The sequence below is a fragment of the Thunnus maccoyii genome, chromosome 5, assembly GCF_910596095.1.
Source record: "Thunnus maccoyii chromosome 5, fThuMac1.1, whole genome shotgun sequence".
Classification (NCBI taxonomy): Eukaryota; Metazoa; Chordata; class Actinopteri; order Scombriformes; family Scombridae; genus Thunnus; species Thunnus maccoyii.
The window spans coordinates 12,434,763-12,457,552 of record NC_056537.1 but is presented as its reverse complement, the minus strand read 5'-3'; the positions used below and the strand labels follow the sequence as shown (position 1 = coordinate 12,457,552).

The window sequence follows — 22,790 nt, the reverse complement described above, 5'->3', positions numbered from 1 at the left end:
CACATCTTGTTGCAGTGGTGACTTGTCCTCAGATGAAATAAAGTTTTGAGGAAGAAATCGTGATTCAGAGATTGTAAATACTCAAATTACTGGAGTTTTTTCAGTAGCCTAATTGTTTCAGTCGTGGTCACGACTGCTGAGCTGTCAGCAGGTTCATTGCTACTTAAGCCTGAACCCATTAAGAACTGGGGCCTCACACTGTTGATCCATTACAGATAGTCTTTGAGCTGTGGATCATGTTGGGCTACACATCATGGCCTTTGTCAGAGAAGACCATGACATTACCTTTGGCCTTTCAGTGGAGGTGCAGCATCATCAAAGCGCCATGTCTGCAGAATGTATTTGCTGCACATTCATCTGCAAACTGAATTAAGACCGCCTCTGCTTTTGTCGAAAGGAGGATTAGGGCTTAATTACATCTGGACAGAGGCTGCCATATAGTCATAGAAACAACTGTATAGTGGGAGACCAGTGTGGTACATTAGGGAGGTGTTGAGGAGAGGGATAAGCCTGTGTAATATGCCAGGTGCGTCCAGGGTATTAGCAAACACTGGCACAGCACTGTGTGCCTGCCAAGACAAGGGATCAAAACAAGCCTAACCCTTTGAATCCCCGCTCCCATTTCATTTTGAAGGCCATTATTTGCTTGTGTCAGGCATTGTTAAGTGGAAGAAATCCGAACACACACACACATTAGCTCACTAAATGTAGGCAAAAATACAAAAGACACACCCACTCACACAGATAGGAATTGGGTTGGTTTATCCAAAAAAACAGAAAACCCCAAGTCATATTATTACTTATATCTAATGATATCAAGCCATGCAGATAGTTAGGCCATGCTAGCAGCTCTGTGAGCATGCTAACATCAGCATGCTAACATCAGCATGCTAACGTTCACCAAAAAACAAAAGAACATCTGCTAATTATCGCTAAACACAAAGTACAGCTGAGGCTGATGGGAATGTCAATCAGTTTTGCAGGTCATAAACCAGACTATTGGACAAATTGAAATTTTGATGATCACTCTAGATGAAGGGTTATGACCCTGAGGGGAGGCATGAATGTGTGTACCAAATTTCATGGCTATATATCCATTAGTTGTTCAGACATGTCACGTAAAACCACAAATGTCAACCTCATGGTAGCGCTAGAGGAAATGTCAGGGGATCATCAAAGATTAGTATTCACACTCTTGGCACCATGGACATCTGTGCCAAATTTCATGGCATTCCATCCAATTGTTGATATATTTCAGTCTGAACCAAAGTGGTCCAACCAAAATAACAACCACTGCGTCCTCTTCCAGAGAGATTATCTCATGAATATTAATTTGTTCTGTTATTTCTGGCTCAAAGACTCGCCTCATCCTATTATTCCAGAAAACAAGAGTTTGAACAATACCAACAGTGAAAACTCTGCAAGCAACATCAGATCTCAAGTCTTCCTCATCGTAGTGAATGAGTGGGCTTCTTCCTCTAATAGCCAGTGAGTGGTGTTTGCCCAGTGTAGCGTGACCTCTTAGGAACTAGTTAGTGACAGGCTCAGTGTATTATTTTTGCAGCCAGATAAAGCCGTCTAATTCCATTCCAATCATCTCCTTCATGTTACTGCTGGAATTGGATGGAAGCTCTAACGGATGTGTTTTTAATTAGCTAAATGGGCTTGGGGCTTTCAGAGAAATCGACTATGAATATTCATTATGGTCACTGTTGTACTTCCTCATAAAACATTTGCAGAACTGATTTTTTGAACATTATGAATCCTGCATTGTTTCCGTTCATGTTTGCTTGCTACCAGTCTTCTACTTCCATACCTTTGCAAGTGCGTTGCTCTGTTTCTTGGCACATTACAGCCAATTAGTGGAATAGAATGAATTGTTGCTGCATGCTTGTGCACATGCATGACTGACATTCGAAGACCCACCAGTAAAAACATTGCTCCATAGTGCTACTAGTGGTCAAAAACTCCAAAGGGTACCTGAGAGCAAAGAGTTGAGTAACATACTACATGGACCGTTTTCATTATTAAAAAGGAAAATGTTTTGAAGCGGAAAATGGTCGTGACTCTGGCTCTCCTTAAGCACCATTTCTGGTGATTGAGCTTCTTGCACAGAGGCTTGTGCAAATGCTTTAAGAGAAGCCAATGTCAGTGTTTTCCCTACAAAGGAAGTATTGCTGCAAATATCACACACTTGTTCATTAGTAAAGGAGCACATGTGAATGACTTTGCAGTGATTTCACAGGGCAGTCAGTGTTTCTCTGCTTTATTTCCTGCTAATTGATCTCCACCATGTCAGAGCAGAAGGCTGATAGCAATCTGCATGTGTGTTTATGTGTGTGTGTGTGTATGTGTGTGTGTTTGTTTGTGTGTCTACCACCAACAGTGAGCCAGATCTCTTGGACCACAGTACAGCTGGTGGTGTTGAGTCAGCATGTTGAGGTCAGAGCACTGGTGTTGGTACCAGACCTCCATCTGGCCGCGCCAACAAAGAGCTACGCCAATCTCTCACTACATCTGATTCTATTGAAGTGCTCCAGATTGGATTTGGCTTCGCTGCAGCCTCCCCACATTGAGAACACATTGTTTTTGCACGTCATGTGTTTCTCATTAAGTGGCGTTTGTTTGGCAGATTAGGTAGAAACTGAGCAAAGCAAGTGTGCTGGTGCACTGATTTGCGATCTGTATGCACTACCCAAATTCTAACCTAAGTGGTATTACAGCTGAATGCATGTGGGAAGTGTAACAGCAGGATCTGACCAGCAGGTGGCAGGAAGCACACATCATGAGCAGTCACACACTCATTTGCAACATGCTACAGATGTTGGCAGGGTTGTTGATTTTGTAGTTATTAAACTAATTAGGATAGATAGGAGTAGATTGTTTCATGAGAACTTGTTTAGATGTTTGGCTGCACATCTGACAGCTGTGTGTTTTTGATTCGCCTGGATATGTGTTTTGCTCTCTTGTGCTTTTACTCTGGATCTCAGAAAGACAGCATGCACATGTGAGGCTCCTTATTTTGTGGTTTGTGGTATTTCTGAGGTCACTTTGAATATAAAAAAATGGTTAAAATACAGATAAAAACATAATAATACAGAAATAACACCGAAATACAGCATAGACACTTAACCATTTCTTTTGACAAGACAATCTCAACTCAAGGTCCACTTATTTGCTTGTTATGGAGGTTTCAGCAATATCACGTGTATCTTCAATTCCATGGTAACAGAGCACTTTGAACTAAGAGTGTTTTGACGAATGTTGTTTCATTGGTCAAGGATGAAATATCAGGCTCAACCATTTCTTGTGTTTTACTAATGGGGATGTTGGTGCACAATAAGCATTTAAATGCATTTTCTTTCCATTTTTCTCATCAACCAGAAGATTTCAGTTGAACCATGTTGGTCAACACCTTCTTGCAGCAGGAAACAACTTTTGGATGCGTGGGGACTTAAAAATCTGGGTGAAACTTGGCTTAAACTCATGTGTTTTTCATTGACAATCATTAAAACCAGTACACATAAATAAATGAACCTGCTCTGTTTGCATGTCTTTCTTAAATTATAAAATATATTCTCTTGCGCACTGAATTGTAGGTCTTTGGTGTTCCTCTGTATAGGAAAGCCCTTTAAGTCAACATTGTAGAGGAGCACCATCTCTCCAATACTTGAAAGGCTTTGGTTGTGATGTGCTGCTCTGCTTTCCCTCATCTTGTCTTCTCCTCCTGTATGACTCATCTGAACTATGCACTCTGCTTCTGTTCTGTGCATTTGTATGAAGTGGATCATATAGCGCTCACATAACAGCATGCCAAGCCTTTCATGTTATATATTTCACAGAAAGTGGGTGTACATGTGCTCCTGGATGGCTTGGATCAACAAAAATAACTTTTGAGAAACTCTGAACAAAACTACAATATAGATTATTGATGGAAAACACTTTTGAGTGTTGATTTTAGTTGTTCAACAGTTTCCATCGGGTCTGATTGACCTGCTGGGGGGAAGCTAAAGACAAACTCGTCTGTTGTTCTCCCCATTAGCCTGCACCAGTTGTTGATTAAGTTTCAATAGACTCTCACTACTTGGTTTCCTCCGCTTAGCTTCCTAATGAATGCCAGGGATGATTTGGCTGCAATTGTCTTCCCTCATCACTGCAAATGACCGTTGAGTGCTGCTGTACTGTGAAATCAATAGCCTTGGACTATCAGAGCCTCAAACACTTGCAGATTACTGATGAGAGTGATTTGAGGTGTTTAGGTGTGAATGTATGTGTGTGTGTGGAGGAGAGAGAGGGGGATATAAGAAAGATAATGGTTGTGTGTGAGAGAGAAAGCACAATAAAGAGAAAGTGAGGAATAATGACTTGAATATGTATTTTTGAGCATTTTTGTGTATATATGTGCATGATTATATTCACCAAGATAATGCTTTGGCTTCGCTCTAAAAATTCCTTTCTATACAAATGACAGAAATTTCCTCTTCCCAACAGAGCCAGGGCTAAAATCGATGTCAGCTAGCGGCCTGCGGCTAATCAAAGTGAGTAGTTGGCCCCCTGTTGCAGATGGCAGCTTTACTCCTTATTGTTTTTAGGGCTGTGTAATTGGCTTGAGCTGATACATGCTGGAAAGAATGGAAAGACATTGCTTTATTTTTGTCCATAATTCACTGTTGTTTTGTGGTACATAAAATTCGCCAGGCCAGTAGCGAATGAGGATATCAGAGGAGAGAATAAGACTTTATTTCTCACCCTCATTCAGTATGTGATATTGAGCGATTCCATAATTTGCTATTCTCTTTGTCTTGAGTCAGCTGCCTGTGGACAGAGAACTTGCCGTGCCTTGTGAGGCAGAGGCAGCGTGATTCATCATTTTGGTAGCGTGCTCATAGAATTTTTATTCCAGTTTCACCCTTTTATCCCCCCCACACCCCCCACATTACAAAGCTATGTTACTTCAAAGATCTTTCCATCTTATCAATGTGTATGTTTGTATACAACAAAAGGCCGTAAATCAGACCTGCATTTGCACTCTGCATAATGTATCTCGTGTTTGGATGAGGAAATGTGGGTGATCTTATGAATAATACAAGCTGCTCAGTCTTTGATGCCAGTGCCGATAATAATAAAGCCGGCTTCTATCAACGTGGGCCAACCAGGAAAGCCAGAGACCCTGGTACATTAGCTGTGGACGCCTGGTGATAAATCCAGCATTCACAGAGAGGATTGCTTGGCACCGGGAGCTCCCTCCGGAGGTCTCCCGGAGCTGTGCCATATGGTGAGGCAAGGCATTCAGAATGCCCTCTTTACCCAGTACCACAGGTCTCCAGGGTGGCTTTTAATCGCCACAAATGGGTGGCGATAACAACTGGCTGTATTTCACGTTCTGTCCGATAGTTACGGCCTCCCGTAGTTTTTACGACAAGAGATGTCAGGTTCCTGGCATAATTGGCTCTTCTATGGGGATTTTATGAGTCTGTTTACTCTGCGAGGAGTACTTGTCTCAGGGATACGATGCTCTCCTAAGGGCCCGCTGCTTGATATACTTTCAGCTCGTGTCTACGTAGGGGGAGGATGTCTAATGATCAGATACTATATCGCCTACTGATTGATGTGCCCGGGGCCAAAGCCTGGGGTGGTTGGAGTTATCTGAGCCCAAATCTGACCATCTTCATTCACACACTCAGAGTGCAGGACAATAGAGTGGGAGATTCGCCTCTGTCACTGTGCTGATGGATGGCTGCTGTCTGGGCCGATCCAGGGCTATTTTTCATACATTTCCATACATTCACTCCTCAGCGGTTGCGGGCGGGGGAGGGGTTTGCCTCACTGTGTTAGAGTGAAGCTTCCTGGCAGAGTGAGTGAAGTGTAAGTAACCCCTTTTCTTGTCTTTAACCAGGCAAGCTTGTAGTTTATCCTCCCAGCACGTGTTTCTGTCACAATGCAAAGCTCCTACAACCCACAGCAATGTACACACACATCTCTTGGTGTGTTGTAATAATTCATATACTCAGTGTTAACCTGCTGCGCATGGAAATGTGATGCTCTCATCAGCAGATGAGAAACCATTAAACATAATCTGTGTCTGTGAAGGAAATTGCAACACATCTTTTAACCCAACGAGCCATGGCAAGATTAGTTTTGTCTTTGGATTTGCGCTTCTCGTTTGATCTTTCAGTATGATGATATGATAAGAGCATGCATTCAGATGTAGGAGTGTCATTCTTGTGCATTAATGTCTCAAAAGTAAGCCGAGTTGTTATTTTATATTTCTTTTAATCCTCCCTTCTTCCTGTCACTGTGAGTGTTCCAGTGCGGGATGAAGCACCGAGGTCCAGGCCAGGTCACATGTGACATCTAGAAGCTAATCATCTATAGTGTGATTGCAGTAATGATTGCAGTGGGAAGGAAGAAAGACGATGGTGATGGTGAGAGATGGTGGAGGCCACAAGTAGAGCTGAAATGATCATGTGATGAACTTGCGTAATACAATCTTTAATCCAAAGTGTTAAAACTCTACCAATGGACCTATTATACAGCAGAACACAATAATCACTATTTCTCCAAGAGTTGACGTTCCATATTGACTGTGAGAGTTGAAAGTGGAGAAAAAATAGAAAAAGAGCAAGAGCACAGCGGCACTGTCTCTTATAAACACCTTGAATAAATGTGTGGCAGCATTGGCGACTCTTTTCAAGGGAGAGTCGCTGGCTGCCAACAAAGTCGCTAGATGTGGTGCCAGGCACATTGTATGAAAGAAATTTAGCAAGAAAGTCTCCATTTTGGCAACACCAGAAGAGCAAAAAAAAAAAAAAAAAAAAAAAGAATGAAAAATACAGAAGCTATTATAGTTTTGGGAGCTTTTCAGTTTGGAAGTGGCTTTGCTGCTGTGCTAGCTGCTAGCCTTAGCCTGAACAGGCTTGTTATAGCAGCTTAGCGAAATTACTTAAAATTATACAGTCCTGGTGACAATTGGTGTGTGCTGATGTGTGCCACTGGGAGGGATCAGTTCAAAGTTCCTATTATATGCTTTATATGCTATAGGCTATACCATTATATGCAAAGGTCTGTATACAGTGTGTTTAACATGTCTAAAATTTACTCTTGCGCTTTAAAAATACATATACAATGTTCTTATTTATTTACTGGATACTTGTACTCTACTGTTTAATGAAAATAATTGTGATGGCTCAGTCCCTGAATCACAGTTGGTCTTAATGGCTGTTGCTGCCCTCTAACCACTTACAGTATATTGTTTAAAATATGTGTAAACGTGCTAAAGTAAAGTGGGTAGTTGGTTCAATATCCATTCAAAGTATTTCCCTTTTTTATCCTTTTCCTTTTTTTAAAAACTTTGTTGTTGTTTTGCTTCAGTGAGCTTTCACTAAAACACGCCTCTGCACTTCCCTCTAATCTCCAGCATGGTAGTGCTTTGAGCACAGTCCCAGTGCACCACATTCATTATTCATGGTGGTAAATATCTATGATGTTGGAAGAAAGGAGTGCATGTGTGTTTGTGTAGATGAGTGTGTGTGTGTGTGTGTGTGTGTGTGTGTGTTTGGAGGTGACAGGATGTTCTTGGCTTGTCAGCTGCTTTCACTGGAGACCCTGGCTGATGCCACAGAAAAGACAGCAGAGAGACAGCACATTGTTCCACAGGTAGTCGTCCATGTATGTGTGTGTTTGTACCACAATAATAATTTAAAAAATGAGCCACAACACTCCAACAGCAGCCACCCTATTGTCTTTTCATTTCCTCACAACCGTTCCCTGCATGACACCATCAAACTGATACACTCCCCCATGCTTTGTAACATGCAGTTGTCTATCAGTGACATGAGCGTGTGTGTTTGCCCTTGTGTATGTCTCTGATTATATGTCTGTGTGTGTGGACACATGCTGTGCAGTGCCGCCACTGCACCTGTTACATGTTGTCTCATCGCACTCATCATTTCACGAAGCCTTACAGGTCCCAGTGCCCCAGACATAAACACACACACACAGACACACACACCTTGATGAATAATTAAGAAGGCAGCCATGTAGATAAGAGGCCAGTGTACCTGAAGGAGCGTCTCACCTACTGCCTTTATGTCGAACACGCTCGGATTAAACGTTCTTTGTTCCCTCAGTCATACGTTTGACTTCAAGTCTGTCAGTCGTGTCAAGGAGGTTCAGGAAGAGTGACATATTTTTTTATGTGCACACACACACACACACACACACACAGAGACAGCAGACTGCAAAGGACGAATTTAAATCAGTTCATTTGATATGAGCTGCTACATACATTCAGTGATGGTATTTTGGTGGCTTTTAGCACCCAAATTACAACAAAACATTTTCATACTTAGCTGTAGTGGTATTAGACCTGCAGATAGTTTTGGTTTTATTTACCAGTCAGTTGAGATATATATCTGTCTGAGATTTCTGCTTCCACCCCAGTACAATGGAGGTGAATGGTTTCTTGTTTGTGTTGGGCCCACAGCCAGGGCTGCAACTAATCGATTAGTTGTTTGGTCTGTAAAATGTCAGAAAATGGTGAAAAATGATGATCACTGATTCCCAAAGCCCAAGATTCAACCTAAAATGTCTAGTTTCGTCCTGACCAACAGTCTACAACCAAAAGATACTAGGTTTACTGTCATAGTGGACTAAGGAAAGCAGAAAATATTCACATTTAAGAAGCAGAAGGAACCAGAGAATTTTGATATTTTTTCTTAAATGACTGAAATGACTCAAAACAATAATCTATTATAAAAAGTAGTTTCTGTTGATCGACTTATCGACTAATCGTTGCAGCTTTACTCACAGATTTGAAAAATTACATCTTGCAACACACAAAGTCATGAGAGGCACGACATCTCTTGCCAGAAACAGTGTTCTGTTTTCAAATGTCATTTCCTTTTGTTGTGAGTATCACAATAGAAATTCCATTGACTTTCAATGTGTCAGGTGGTGGCAGAAATCTTGGGGACGGATATTTTACCACTATTGGCAAATGGAAAACTTAGTTTTGTTTTATTTTGGGTGATTTGATCCTTTAACTTTTCAATTTTTTTATGAAAACAAAATGCTATTTCCCAAAATGCCTTACAATAAAATGCATAATTACATTAACTAATAAATGCAAAGCTGCCATGCTGAGGCAGCAAACATTTCAAAGGATATATCAGTGTGTTTGCATATCTAGTTGTAGCATGTCGTCAGTGTGTAATTGAGGATGCTGTTATCATGGCAGTCAGAGCACTGAGAGCCATTAAAAGGCCAGTCTTTTATGACATTCTGTATTATGGATGCCTTGTGTGTGCAGTTTCATCAGAGGCCATAAACATTGGCCCAGTCAGCAAACTCCACTCATTAAGAGACATTTAAATGTAATTATTTATTGATGCCTCTTATGATCTATTGTCTTGGTTGCACTGGTGTGGGTTTTTATTTTTCATGTCATGAGGCCTGGTCGCTGAGATTGCCCAGGTTAACAGCTGTCATAACTGTTGCAGAGCTAATTAACGTGTCCTTTTGGTGATCTTAAAAAGGGCAAAGGGAGAGGATTATCCAGGAAACAAAGATGGAGAAAACATTTTCTTTTGTATTTTTAATAAGCTTTCATCTATGTTAACAGGTTTGAGTCTGTAATGGAAAAAACGGTTGATGTTTGTGTCTGAATGGATGTCCATGTTTGAGGAAAGGTTTGTGCAGTACACCACTCATCTGATATCTTCAGTCAGTGCAAAAGTCACTAAAGTAAGTGTGACAGCTGAGATTTAAATAATTTCTAGTATGTATGTTTCTCAATAACTCATGTAGGGTGTAAGAAAACAACACACATTTGACTAATGTAACTACATTCGTAATAAATAGATGATTTCACGGACCATGTAAAGTTTTATTGGCCATGTTACGAGAGACTTTGATAGAGTGCCAATGAAACTCTCCCATTTGACATTTGCTACAGCCAGGATGATAAAGCTGTTGAGCCGACACATTTTATGAAAGACATTTTTGCTCACTTAAGGTTTTATTAGACTACAGAAAGCCGCCGACCGGCTCACACGGCTATGGAGGGCCGTGAACTGGAGCTGAGGAAAAGTCATTAAGAGTTCAAGAGCTATCAAGGGGATAAATTAGACCGTTTCCTGAGAAGAAGAGCTCATATTCCCACAGAGCCATCACACTCACTGTCGTGCCAAACCTTACCCTTGACATTTCAGCTGGCAGTGGCTCTGTGTGTGTGGACTAAGACATTCTTGGTGGAAATGACTTGTCTGAAGATAGCTCAGTGAGATTGATTTTTATGTGTACTCTGTAGCCCATGATATGTATTTTGGTGTCATTTTTTTGTGTAGCGAGAACATTCTAATAATCATGTTAAGCAGGTATTATAGGTTAGTATTCTAACATTTGCTAATAAGCACTAATCACCAAATATATCTGAAGCAGGCGGGAATTTTTTTGCGGGTATTTAGTCATAGACCAAAGTATTGGACAAATTTAGATTTTGACCTGAGGATGGCATCACATGAAAAGTCAGGAGAGCACCAAAGATTTTATAATTTATCCTGTGCGGAGCATGAATTTGTGTGCAAAATTTCGTGTCAATTCAACAATTGTTGAGATATTTTACTCAGAACCACACATGTCAACCTCATTAAAGCATTAGAGAAAAGTCAGGGGATTATCAAAGTCATTAGGATACATCATCTGGGAACCATTAATGTATGTACAAAATTTTGTGGTAATCCCTCCAGTAATGGATATTTGATTCTGGACCAAAGTGGTGGTCTGACTGACCAACAAACTGATGATGCCATCCTCAGAGCTATGCTGCTTGCTTAGTTTGAAACAACATGAAGTGATACAAAAGAGAAGCTGAAGAGGAAAACATGTAGACTGCATCCTATTTGATTCAAATGTGGCTATTTAATTCAAGAATCAGCAGTGGTAGTTATGGCTTATTTCAGCTGGAGGCTCTGGGATTTGCTGCCAGCAGAAGCTTCCTGTTCCTTAAGGCGCTGGAGGGTAAGATCAGCAAAGACCAAACAGCAAAGACCTGCTGGATCTAAAATTAGATAAGGTCCTGCAGGGAGATGCATGCCCTGTTCTCCATTTCCACTTCTAACCACTTGCAGTGTCTCCAGATGTATGACCACACTGTGTTATCACGAGAAAATCAAGCAAAGGTAATCAGAAACACAGTGGGGAAGGTAGCATTTCAGTATATATAAGTGTTTGGTGGTAGATGTGGGAATATGTTAAGCAAAGTGCATGTTTCTGATAAATAATGATCGTTCTTGCATGAGTGAGAAGTGTTTTGAGGTCATATTGCTCCTCAAGAGGATTTGGACGCAAAACCACCTACAATTTCATATCTCCCACACACTCCTGGTATCTCCCCTCCATGCTACTATATGTCATACTGGTCACCAACAGTAGCAAGTCTATTTTTAGTCACTTCTAGCTCACTATTGCTGTGCTGTCTCTATCAAGGTTAAATAAGCAATCAAATCAATCAAAAAGCTATCTATCAAAGAAAAAAGAGAGAAAAATGCACTTAGCCTGGTTGGAGGCCTGTAATTTTTCAAATGCTCTCCACATACACAGGCTATATATTACACAAACAATTTCTTATCTGACATTAAGCATGAATAGATGTGGGGTCGGGGCTCTCGTTGAGGATCAGAAGGGGTCTAGCTGATTATAGGCGGATCCAGAGGGATTGGCCTGCCTCAGCAGATAAAAGAGGGTTGCAGTACAGAGACAGGCTCCATCTATCAGACACAGAGGTGGCACGTCAGCCACTTTTACACAGTACTGCAGGCTGACGGATGGCTATGCCACCGACATGAAGACATCTGAGGGGCTGTCATTACCGACATCCCCCTGTAGCCAACTGGGTGGACAGTGGCTAATCAAAATCAATGGGAGCGGGTAGCCAGACAGAGGCTGGGCCGACAGCCACCGAAGTTAACCTTGATATGCCAGGAAGTTACTTTAAAGTTTGTAGCCGGGGTCGTCTTTGCACACTGCTGGGAGAGTGCCAGTGCAGTAAATTTTCTTAACAACCAGTCAATACAAGCAAATAAAGAGACCTTCTACTTGTGCTACTACAGAATCAAGTCAGTGTGTTACTGTGATTGTATAGATGCTGTTGTGCATGCTTAGCTGCATGGAAGCAAAATAATGGAAAATAATATGGATGTTATGTTAGAATTCTTTTTAATTAGGCAATCAGTGGCAGTGCATGCCCATTTACCATCTGTGGAGTGTGTGGATCATTACCTTACTGTGCCAGGTTTTGTCATAAGTCTGAATAGAGATGTAGCTGTGCAAAATTCCTCACGTGGGATAGTCTTAATGCACTGCCTAATTGAGATGGATATGTTTTTAATGACTGGCATCGTTTGGTTACTGGCTCAAGTGATATTATGCCTAGAGAGAGGAGAGCACACTGTGGCCGAAGGTTACTGTTAAAGCTCATATTTGTATTTCATTTGATTTCTGTAGCTGAGTCAGAGACCATTTTTTCCGCTTTTTAATGGGAGTGGCAGTAATTGTGAGTCAAATGGAGGTTCACTCTCTGGCTAGTTAGCTCGGCAGCAGTGACTTACTGCTCATTTATAGAGCCAAGAGAGGGAAAGGGTGTTCATAGTTAGAAAGCCAAGACACTAGAAGCTAATTTTACTGTACACTGTTTGACAGAGAGCTAACCTTTCTTGTTATTGACAGAATTGGATGCCCAGGAGTATTGCTACTGCTTATTTAGGGGCATGCACACAGCTCCATTTGAGGATTAAAAGATAAACATAATTAATCCTCTTTGGTTCGATAAATTGCTATATTAATGTTGATAATATCTCACCTAGTCTGAGGCCCTAACACTCTGCTGTCATTACAGAGTCTGAGCTGTTGTATGATCAATGTGTTTTGCAGAGCTGTTTGCCAAAACACCACAAAATAGGTTTTATTTTTGTGGGGCGCCATAATTGTGACCCGCAGAGAAATGGTGGACCCACAACATATGGCTGTGATCTGACCGATGGACCAGAACGTCGAGTATGTCACAAGGCCTCATGTACCACAAGAGATATGGGAGTGTGACGGCTGCAGATCATTAGTATCCTACAGCTGGGAGAATAGCCTTCAGTCAAACATTTATCTCTGGTCGTAGGCACCACAGCTGAAAAGTCTTTGTTCGCCCTCAGTACCACTGATGGAAGTCATTCCTTTTCCATGTCCTCTGAAATCAATGTAAAGAATGATTCTGTCAACCCTTCTTCATCTCCTTCCTTCCAGGAAAAAAAAGGCGACACCCTTTCACCTTATCATTTTTAAAATGATTCCAATTTGCCTTAAAAACATTCCACCTCAGCCTCATTACAGATGCACATATCCTGTCACCTCATTTCCGAGCCATCAGATCGTCCTCCTCTCTCACACAAACTACGCTTCAATTAGCTCTTTTATCAGGAGTCTGGGGCTTAACCCGAGATAGCGACCAGACGGAGCTTGGCCATCATTTCAGCAGACCATGTTGCATTCGATGATACGCCAGAAAAGTGACACCAGGAAACGTTAGATTTCATTTGAGACCGGATTGTACTGTATTATTTTGAAGTCCTTGGAGAAATAACACTTGCCTACAATGGAAATGTCATTGACTTGCCCTTTATGTTTATGGATGGGAGGGTCTATAACAGCGATACTGTAACTTGGAGTTATTAGATGTAAGAGACTGAATATAACAAGCTCATTGTCCTCTGGAGGGTAGACAGGAAATGTGCACCATTATTTAGCTTGAATGGTCTTTTAAAAATAAGATTAAAAGATGTGCTTCAAATGACTGAAGTCAAACAGTATCCGAAGTGCATTCTGAATGTTACCACATGTACAAGGCTTCACTGCTTCTTTTAAAGTTTTTTAAGACTTGGTGAATTTGTATTGTTCTCCATTTTCCACACCAAAATTTATAACAGCAACATGTCTGATTTAAATCAGTTCATTTCATTGGAATCAGTGAATTTATGCCCTTGATGAATCTTGGTCTTTAAGGGAACAATGACCCAGAGAGTTCAAAGTGGTAAAAGTAATCATATTATCTACAGTAATAATTCTGCTCCACAAACAGAGATTTGTTTGCAGTCAGCTGTGAGACAGGAGTGGATATTACAAATACATTTCTGTAACTTAACAGTTAACTTATTCTGTAGTTAGCAACTGAGAGCGCAAGTAGTCACCATGTTATCAAGCCTTACCGAGCACCAATCTCTCTGTAATGAATTTCGCTGTGCCACTTTCTGTTGTGACAAAGCAGTAAGTAACATGAAGTAATTTAGATCCAGGTGATCACTAAGTGTTAGGTTGAGTAGTAGGCTCACATTATTAGGCTCACGTTGATGATTTCCTTCTTTCTCTTTGCTGGCTGGTAATGGGCAGAGCTTATTAATGAACTCAGAGATCCAAGTGGTTTAAGTGCTCATGCTTAGTAGAATTAGAGAGTCGACTAAAATTGACTTAAATTGTTAAGCCGACTACCTCCTAGATTTGTTTACTTTGTGGACCAGGCACAAACAACAATGGCCGCTGATTGGATTGGTGGTTTGTTGGACCTGCTATCGAGCTCCGACTTGAGGTAGCCTAAACCTCCGAACAACCCACTGCCAGCCAGCCTTCAATTAATAACGCAATACTGCGCTATAGACAAGCCAACTGTGGTGGTTGGCAAGCAATCGCCACAACTGTGCTATGTTCAAATTTTTTCTTTTTTTCATGAGGCTAAGTCCTTCTTGTTTTACACTTCAGTGTGTGTGTATTGAATGTTTGGCGGCTTCCCCGGTCCGCTCTGGAGGATCCCGCCTGCCACATCCAGCGTCTCGTAAAAGAGCTGCCCAGGGATGCTCGGTTGTTTAAAACCGTTTAAAACTGTTGGTGTATTTAAAGTGATCCAGTTATTCATGATTACCTTCTTTGTTCTTTTTATTCTTTGAGGATACTCTGTTGAAGTTATGCAAATTTCCCAGTATACATGATTGTGGTTTGAGTGGAATGGCTATATTAGTGCGGATCATTGCTTGCTTTGTTATGGATTGACTAATTGATTAAATGACTAGTCGTCTCAGCTCTAATCCTGATAGTTGTACAGAATGTATTGTTAAAAAAAAGAATATGTAGATTTAAAAGAGGCGCATCCTCTAAGAATGCTAGTTGGAGATCTTCATTACTGATCTTACAGTCAGTAATGATGTCTAAACAATCTCTCCACACAAGACTGCAGACTCCACATCCACAGTCCACCTGCCTGTTATTCATTTAATTTCAAATCCCATTTTCATGAGTTGGTAGGCCAGCTTGGAGGGTGGGTATCATTAGAAATTAGATTGCTGTGGGTTGCCATGGGTTGCCATGGAAGAGACCTATCTGTGGGGTTACCAGGCAGGGGAAGCAGTGTGTGCGATGGTGCCAGGTGGGAGGAGTGGGTGGATGAGCAGGAAGGTTAGAAGATATGGAGTTGATTTGGGTTGCCATGGTGGAGGAGACTAATACACCAATATCCAGCTGGTTTGCCTTGGCTGCAGTATGCGCTATGAATGGGAGGGTGATGAGGATCTTAAATTGAGGATTAGATTGGTTTCATTTCCAAAAAGTGCAAAGCCATCTGCTAGCATGTGATGGCAGTTAACAGGCAAGCTTTTTGTCTGTTTTGTTTTGGTTTCCTGCTTGATTTTCAATTGACCCCCTAGTTAGATGCATATTTGTGTAATAATCAATCCGACTAAATGAGATTCTCTCCCAGTCTCTCTTTTTGTCCTTTTTGATTACCTCTCTGTTCTTACTCTCCCTCAAATACTTAATTTCTTGCTGTTTACCACCCACGCCTTTTCCCTCTGACTCTTCATGTTTACCTGTGGTGCTGTTCCCTCTGATTGTCTCTCCCAACGGTTGATGAGACGGTTGATTGGCTGGAGGTGGTCTCTGGGGTGGGGTCAGGAGGGCTGGCACTGAGCCGTCCTGTCTCGCTGTGTCACAGCAGCCTGCAATCAGGCAAGCAGGATGAGACGGTGCCTCCGTACTTGCTCGCCACACACGCACACACACACACACACACACACACACACACACACACACACACACACACACACATACACTGTCTTTCATTACTGTGGTGCTTGAACTCAGAGAAAAGTGGGATTCATGTGGAAAGAGGGAACAAGGAGTGAGAAGAGTCAGACACAGCAAGAGAGGCAGGAAAAGAAATCGTAAACAAGCACTTTAATAGAACATGATAACGCTGAAAAAAATGAAATCTGACAATGGGAAAAAAAGAGAATAGCTGAAAATGAGAAATATGAAAGAAATGGAGAGTGTGTGAAATATTTGCCCGTTCTTTGAATAATATCCTACCTCACTGATGTTCAGTGAGATAATAGCTGCCAGGCGGGCGCAACAAAATACAGATGATAGCATCTCATGTCCACAGCTCTGTAATTAAGCAATATCACTGACAGATATGTATATAATAATATTACTGATGCCATCAAAGGCTGAGGCTTCATTTCCCCAATGCACAGAGGAAGAGAAACAAACATCAGCCATCCGTTTGATTTCCTCTCCCTCTCTTCTGATTGACTGCAATCCCATAGCAAAGAAGAAGGGAGGGTTCTTTATTATCCATCAGCCCAGGGAGTGCATTAGCATAAAAAAAACCACAGGGTTATCTTCTAGAGCTTAGTTAATTGAAGTTAATCAGAGGCAGTGTTTCCGCATGTCGCAGATGTTGCCAGGGTGAATTGGTCTTTGTTCCCTTCAAACACCTTTAAGGTTCTTAATTAACCGTCCTGACACTCTGACATGGGACCTCTCCTCCTGATCGGTCTTGACAGTTAATTGCAGTCTGAGGGAGGGAAGTCTGGGAGGCAGTGCTACCATACTGGCATCAACCTGATCTGATAACACAACCCTATAAGAATGAAAATACTGTGTCTGTGATGTTGTTTGTTCTCTCCCTCTTTGATGAACTGGAGTGAAGTTTTACAAGGAGAATATGAGAATATGTATGCATGGTAGTGTAGGAATAACACTACACTTGAAATTAATATTAAGTACTTGTAAATTATATGGACCACCACTCCTCGCTTTGAAGAGAAATATTAAATGAATCAGTCTTATATCTGAAACTCACATATATACATATGCTCAACTAGAATGAATGAATGAATGCATGCATGACTAAATGGGTAATCTAATTTAACAAGTTATTACCAGAAGAATGAATGAATTAATGGTTGAATGTCATCGAAAATGAGTCAAAAGTGCAATGAGGGGGCAATTAACTCTCAGTAAAGCCAATAAGCATTTGATTTTGGATAGCTCTTTGCATCAACATCTGAGACAGGAGCATGGAAGATGGTTTTCTTACTGTTTCCGTGGTGATGAAGGGCTGATGATGAGGCTAACTTCCCGGAAAGTGCCGAGCAAGGCGAAGCAGGCTCGGTGATCCTCGGGTCGCCAGGGTGACAGCCAGATGAGAACCATTGAAGTAGGTTCAGTGAAACAGCTTTGATTCACTGCTTCTCAGGAGGATGAATCCATTCTCAGACTAGCTGAGGCGGCATAGTGGATACACGCAGCAGGAAGGTTTCCCAGTCTTGGTGCATTCAGTGGCAGGCTGCACAGTTGAAGCCGAGCTCTAACTACCAAAAAGTCTTTAAAAATCACTTCAACTATGCAATAAAAAAAGGAGATTACAACAATAATAGATACTCAAATGTCAAACAGCATGCCTTAACTTGTGACTAAGGCATCTTTGCTGTCTTTTGCTTCTTAGTTAAGAATTAATTTCTGGAGATTGTATCTCTAAGGGAAAAATGAAAAAGAAAACGCCCTAAACACAACATGGGCCATCGTGGCTGACAAGTTGAGAGAAAACAGAAGAAGCAACAGCCACCTGGCAAAGAGTTGTAAAAGTTTTTATAGACAAGGAGACGTGGTTTGAAAGAAACAGGATCCTTGGCGCTCTCTTGGGGGACTGCACTGATTTCTAATTAATTCCTTTGTATGGAGAGAAAAACGGATCATTTTATTCCTATAGAATATTTGAAGACTTTACACTCTTGCAAATTGAATACTCACTCATTCTGTCGTCAATGTTGACACATGATGAGAACCAGTGAGAAAACACTTGGAAGGTGCAATATTGATTAACCACATAAAACACATACAGAGTAAAATCAATGAACCTTAATTTCCTGATCTGTAATTAAATCTATTAAGAAAGCTTTATCCTTGCAATCGAACCATAGCTAAATAATACACTGTTAATATCAAATAAATCAAATGCAATAATATGTGACTTAAAATTAACACATTTTGAGGCAGAATTTGAATTTCCATAATTTCAGACTAATTAATAGTTCTAACACAAAGTAAAAATTAACATAGGTTAGACAAGGCAAGGGTTTAAAAATTAAGTAGCACTTTCTAACTAATTCAGACAGTTATTGTGCATTAAAAAAGAAGAGGAGGAGTGGGAGTGACTCAAAGGAATGTGGCTTCTCCCAAAATTCATGACTAAAGAGAATGAAAGCTAGCAGAAGAAGGGAGGGCAGCCCATCCAGGTTAGAGCAGTATGTTTGTATCTAAATGGAAAAACAAATTCATTCATTTCCAAAACTGTCCATATTCCTCCTGTGGCTGGTGGAGGAAGGTGAGGATTTTTAGTCCTGTTCCTTGACATCCTCATGCCTTTAGGTCAGAGGTCATTGGGTCTGTGTGTGTGTGTTCTTGCACCTGCACTGACAGACTGTTGGTTTGTTTCCCTACCGTAGTATCCTGCAGCACTTCTCACTATCTGTACTTTTTCTCACTTGGGGAAATTCAGATGCCATGTTATAAGAGCAGTTGATTGGTTTGTCTATCATCTTTTATGTTTTGGAGTGGGACATTTGCATCTGAAACAGCTTTGTGATGTTTTTCTGAGAGCTAAAAATCTGGTGCTGAAGTTTTTTTGTCAAAGATGTGTGCCCCCAGATGGCCTGGGATGAAACCCTGCAGGAGTTTTTTTGCCTTCATGCATTTTATATGCTTTATCTCCCACAAGTCTTAGCCATCTTTCAAGGATCCCAGAGGAATTTCTGGGATGGTACAGAATTCCTAGAGGTGTTTTCCAGAAAGCAAAGTAAGATAATCTAAAGAGGTTATCCAAAAGTCAGAAAATAGAAAGAAATGAAATGAATGGGCCACTTTACAGAAATGTATTTATCATACTGTATTAAGTTACAATATTCAGGGTGGAAACCACTTATCAATTTATTAGTGGCAATGATGAGGAAAACTCAAACATTTTTTTCCATCATTCAATGTTATGTTTGGAAATAATTCATCCATAATACTTTGATTTATAGTGTTTTACAATGCCTTTATGGTGACATTCAGGAAATAACGTCATTGTCGTCATTAGTCGCTAATTGTCACCATTACATTTATGTTTAATTGCTTTAGCAGTAGTGAAGCCGTTTTATTTATCTTTCTGGTTTACATAGTAGTTAGTTTAACAACAATTAAATAATTTTCTACTGGAAAATTGTTTTAAATAATCTCATAGTTTCAGACAAACAAAAGGTACAGCATGTAATAAGGCTGCAACTAATTATTATTTTCATTGTCGATTAATCTACAAGAGACGAGTATTTTCTTGATTAATCGTTTATAAAAAGTGTATGCAATAGTGAAAAATGCCCGTTTTAATTTCTTAGAGCCCATGATGACCTTTGAATATATTGTTTTGTCTGATCAACAGTCCAAAAAACAAAGATATTCAGTATTCTTTTATGTATGACACATAAAAGTTTTAAATCCTCACATTTAAGAAGCTTAAATCAGTGAATATTTGGCATTTTCCCTTGAAAAATCAATAAACCAATTATTCAATTATCAGAATAGTTGCTGATTAATTAATCCATCTAATTGTTGCAGCTCTAGAATGTAACCACTGACACATTTGAATTAGATTAAAAACAGATTACAAGAATTAATTATTTAAAAGTATTGGTTTCAATCGATAAAGAAACATTTCCAGTTATTCCAGTCATGTCATTTTATGCATTGTTTGAACAGTGCAACCAGAAAAACACTTTTAATCCCCTTGTGATTTTTCGGAGTATGACATCATACATTTGAAATCATAGACTTGCACATTTAGGCCCCAGTTGGACCCCTGACTGTATACAAGAATTAAAGCTTTCCATCCTTTTTTTTTCTTACAAGAAAAGAGAGAATAAAGTGTCTCTGACCTGAATTATTTGTTGTTGTTTTGGCACTACAATTGAGTTAAGAATCCTTTACTAATCCTCTCATACAGTTTATTCAGCACATGTTGTTAAAAACTGCGTCGTATGCTTAATAAACCACGGACGCCATGTTTTATTACTGCGCGTCAGATCTGCAGGTCAGCAAATAGACCTAATGGTGCAAAAAATCAACATAAAACAGGGACCATATGCAGTGTCCTGTGCTTGGATGTTTATGAGCCCTGTGCCGGGGATACAGTAAATCACATCTTATAATCAGGGCCATTGCCATTGGTTGTGTATAAGATGAGTTATATGAGTTATATTCCTCATATGGCTTGGCTGTCATCCCCTTCATTCAGTCCCCGCTCACAAACCAATGTGAGGCTATCAGCAGCGACCTTGCCACTGCACCCCAGCTCCAGGTGGAAGTGATAGATACTCACCCTCCATGACAGCCAGGCTTTTTTGTATAAGAAAAGCCATATTGATTCATGAGCCAATAAATACAGACACAAGCGGTTTTTGCCTCAGTTACTCCTCCCCCTCTATTTGGGTGCCTTTTCTCTTCTGTATTTTTTTTCTTTTTGTCTACTCGGTGAGAAAAACACCAGTAAAATCTGTATCCTTATCAGTGGATCAGCACTGTGCCAGGCTTGATGGCAGAAACAATGGAGGGTCAGTGGGAGGGTGTGCATCAGCCACCGATACTGGGGTCTTATCGTGGCGTGCTCCATCAGTGGCTGCCAATCAGGCAGCTCTCAGGCCACCCGCAGAAAGAATGGCCTCAGCCTTGTGTTTCTGAGATAACCAGACAACCATCCTTCTCCATCCTGAAGGCTCCCTCTGCTCAATGGATTAAATATCGATCATAACAGTCCTGAAAATGGAGTTATTATTTTCTCCATGTGTCATTATAGAGGTCTTTGCTACCTGCTGTGTGGTGGACGGCCACTCGTAACAAATTTATATTAGTATCATAACTCACAATGAAAGAAAAAAAAAACATTGTACCTGCTGGCCTTCTTTTATTAAAGTCTCATTCATTTTAACTCTTAAGGTAAGTTGTTCATAGTGCGCAATTTATGGTAAACCAGTATTGGAACATACAAAGTCCAAACATTAATATGTTAACAATCTAACCCTCCATCCCTCTAATCTTATCAAAACTTTTGAGCTCACACTGGGAACCTTGATCCAGCAATCCTTCCTCCTGTAACGCTAACAACAGGGTGATAGCTGTTGGTAGAGGTGAGTTGCCCACTATCACAGAATACAGATACATCCAATTACTTTTAATATTTGTCATGGTTCATCTCATCCATTTTAAATAGTCACAGCAGTCTATGAAATTCCCTGCATCGACATCCTGTTTAAAACTAAAATCTGAAATTTAGAGAAATGATGAAAATATGCAAAATATGTGGTTGAAGGTGCCAAAAAAGACAGTAAGTGGACCTTGAGTTAAGATTATTATAACTTAGGTCAAGAATGAGCTTTCACACTCAAATACATTAAAGAGTTATTCCCCTGTCTGAAGTTATTTAATTTGTAAATAAATAAAAGGTATAAATTAAAATAATATGGCACTTTTTTATACTATACTATAATATACACAACAGTATAGTGTATATATGTTCTGTATACAAAAAGCTGCATCAAGATGGCATACATGCTGTAACATTTGTTCAAATATATTCTCTACCACTATCAAGTAGTGACTTTCAGAGGCACTCTTGCAATTATCTCACAAAAAAGTGTTGCAATTTCTTTCTTGATACACCCACATCATATCAGCCTTGTCCTCCTCTTCTTCAGCTCCTCAGACGTGAAGAGAGATGGGATACATGTACATTCTTCAGGCCTGCATGGTGCTGTTTGGGTCCAAAACTTCACCAGTTAGCTTAAGTAAGCATACATATGCCATTACTACAGCAATCGGTGCACATACACTAGCTTAATCATGCAAGAAAATGCAATTCAGGGTGCACAGGCACTCCTGAGCATCAGATTTGACAAACAAATTGGACATACAATGTTTAAAATATCATAAATCTTGATTTGTAATAATATTGCCAATATTTACAGTCTGGATGCCTTTATAACCAGGAAGAAAGGAGGAAAATTGTATATGTCAGTGGAATGTGCCTTTGGGCTTGTATTTTCCTGGTTAGCATACAATCTCCTTCTGAAATGCCAGGTGGGGTTGCGGAGTTATTTAATAGCACCATGGTCCCAGACACACTATTGATTTCTGGAGCATTTCTCATCAAATAATAAAATACACCTTGCATGTCATACATTATATTTCACGTGTCCTTATAGTGACCTCTGATTGCTAACACGATAGCTGAGAGATGCCTGAATGTCACATTGATTAGGATTGGATACTGCTGCTTAGCATGTTTTTCTCTGTGCATCTTACTGGTGAAATAAGGCACCATCGCTGCTGTCCATCATGATTAGTAAAAGGATTTCATAATAAAATGATGGATGTGTGGTAAGCTA

The 22,790-nt window shown here is 40.4% G+C and overlaps 1 protein-coding gene across 2 annotated transcripts in view; it reads left to right on the top strand.

Moving 5' to 3' along the window:
- The window catches only part of LOC121897806 (PDZ domain-containing RING finger protein 4-like), a 122,695-nt gene that overhangs the window by 10,193 nt on the left and 89,712 nt on the right, over positions 1-22,790 (top strand). The window contains exon 2 of one of the 2 annotated variants that reach the window (XM_042412531.1): positions 4,492-4,538. The exons of the other annotated variant lie outside the window; for it this stretch is intronic. Coding sequence (XP_042268465.1) covers positions 4,509-4,538 — 30 coding nt within the window. The 5' untranslated portion in view covers positions 4,492-4,508. The remainder of the gene's footprint in view (positions 1-4,491; positions 4,539-22,790) is intronic. 2 annotated transcript variants of the gene reach the window in all.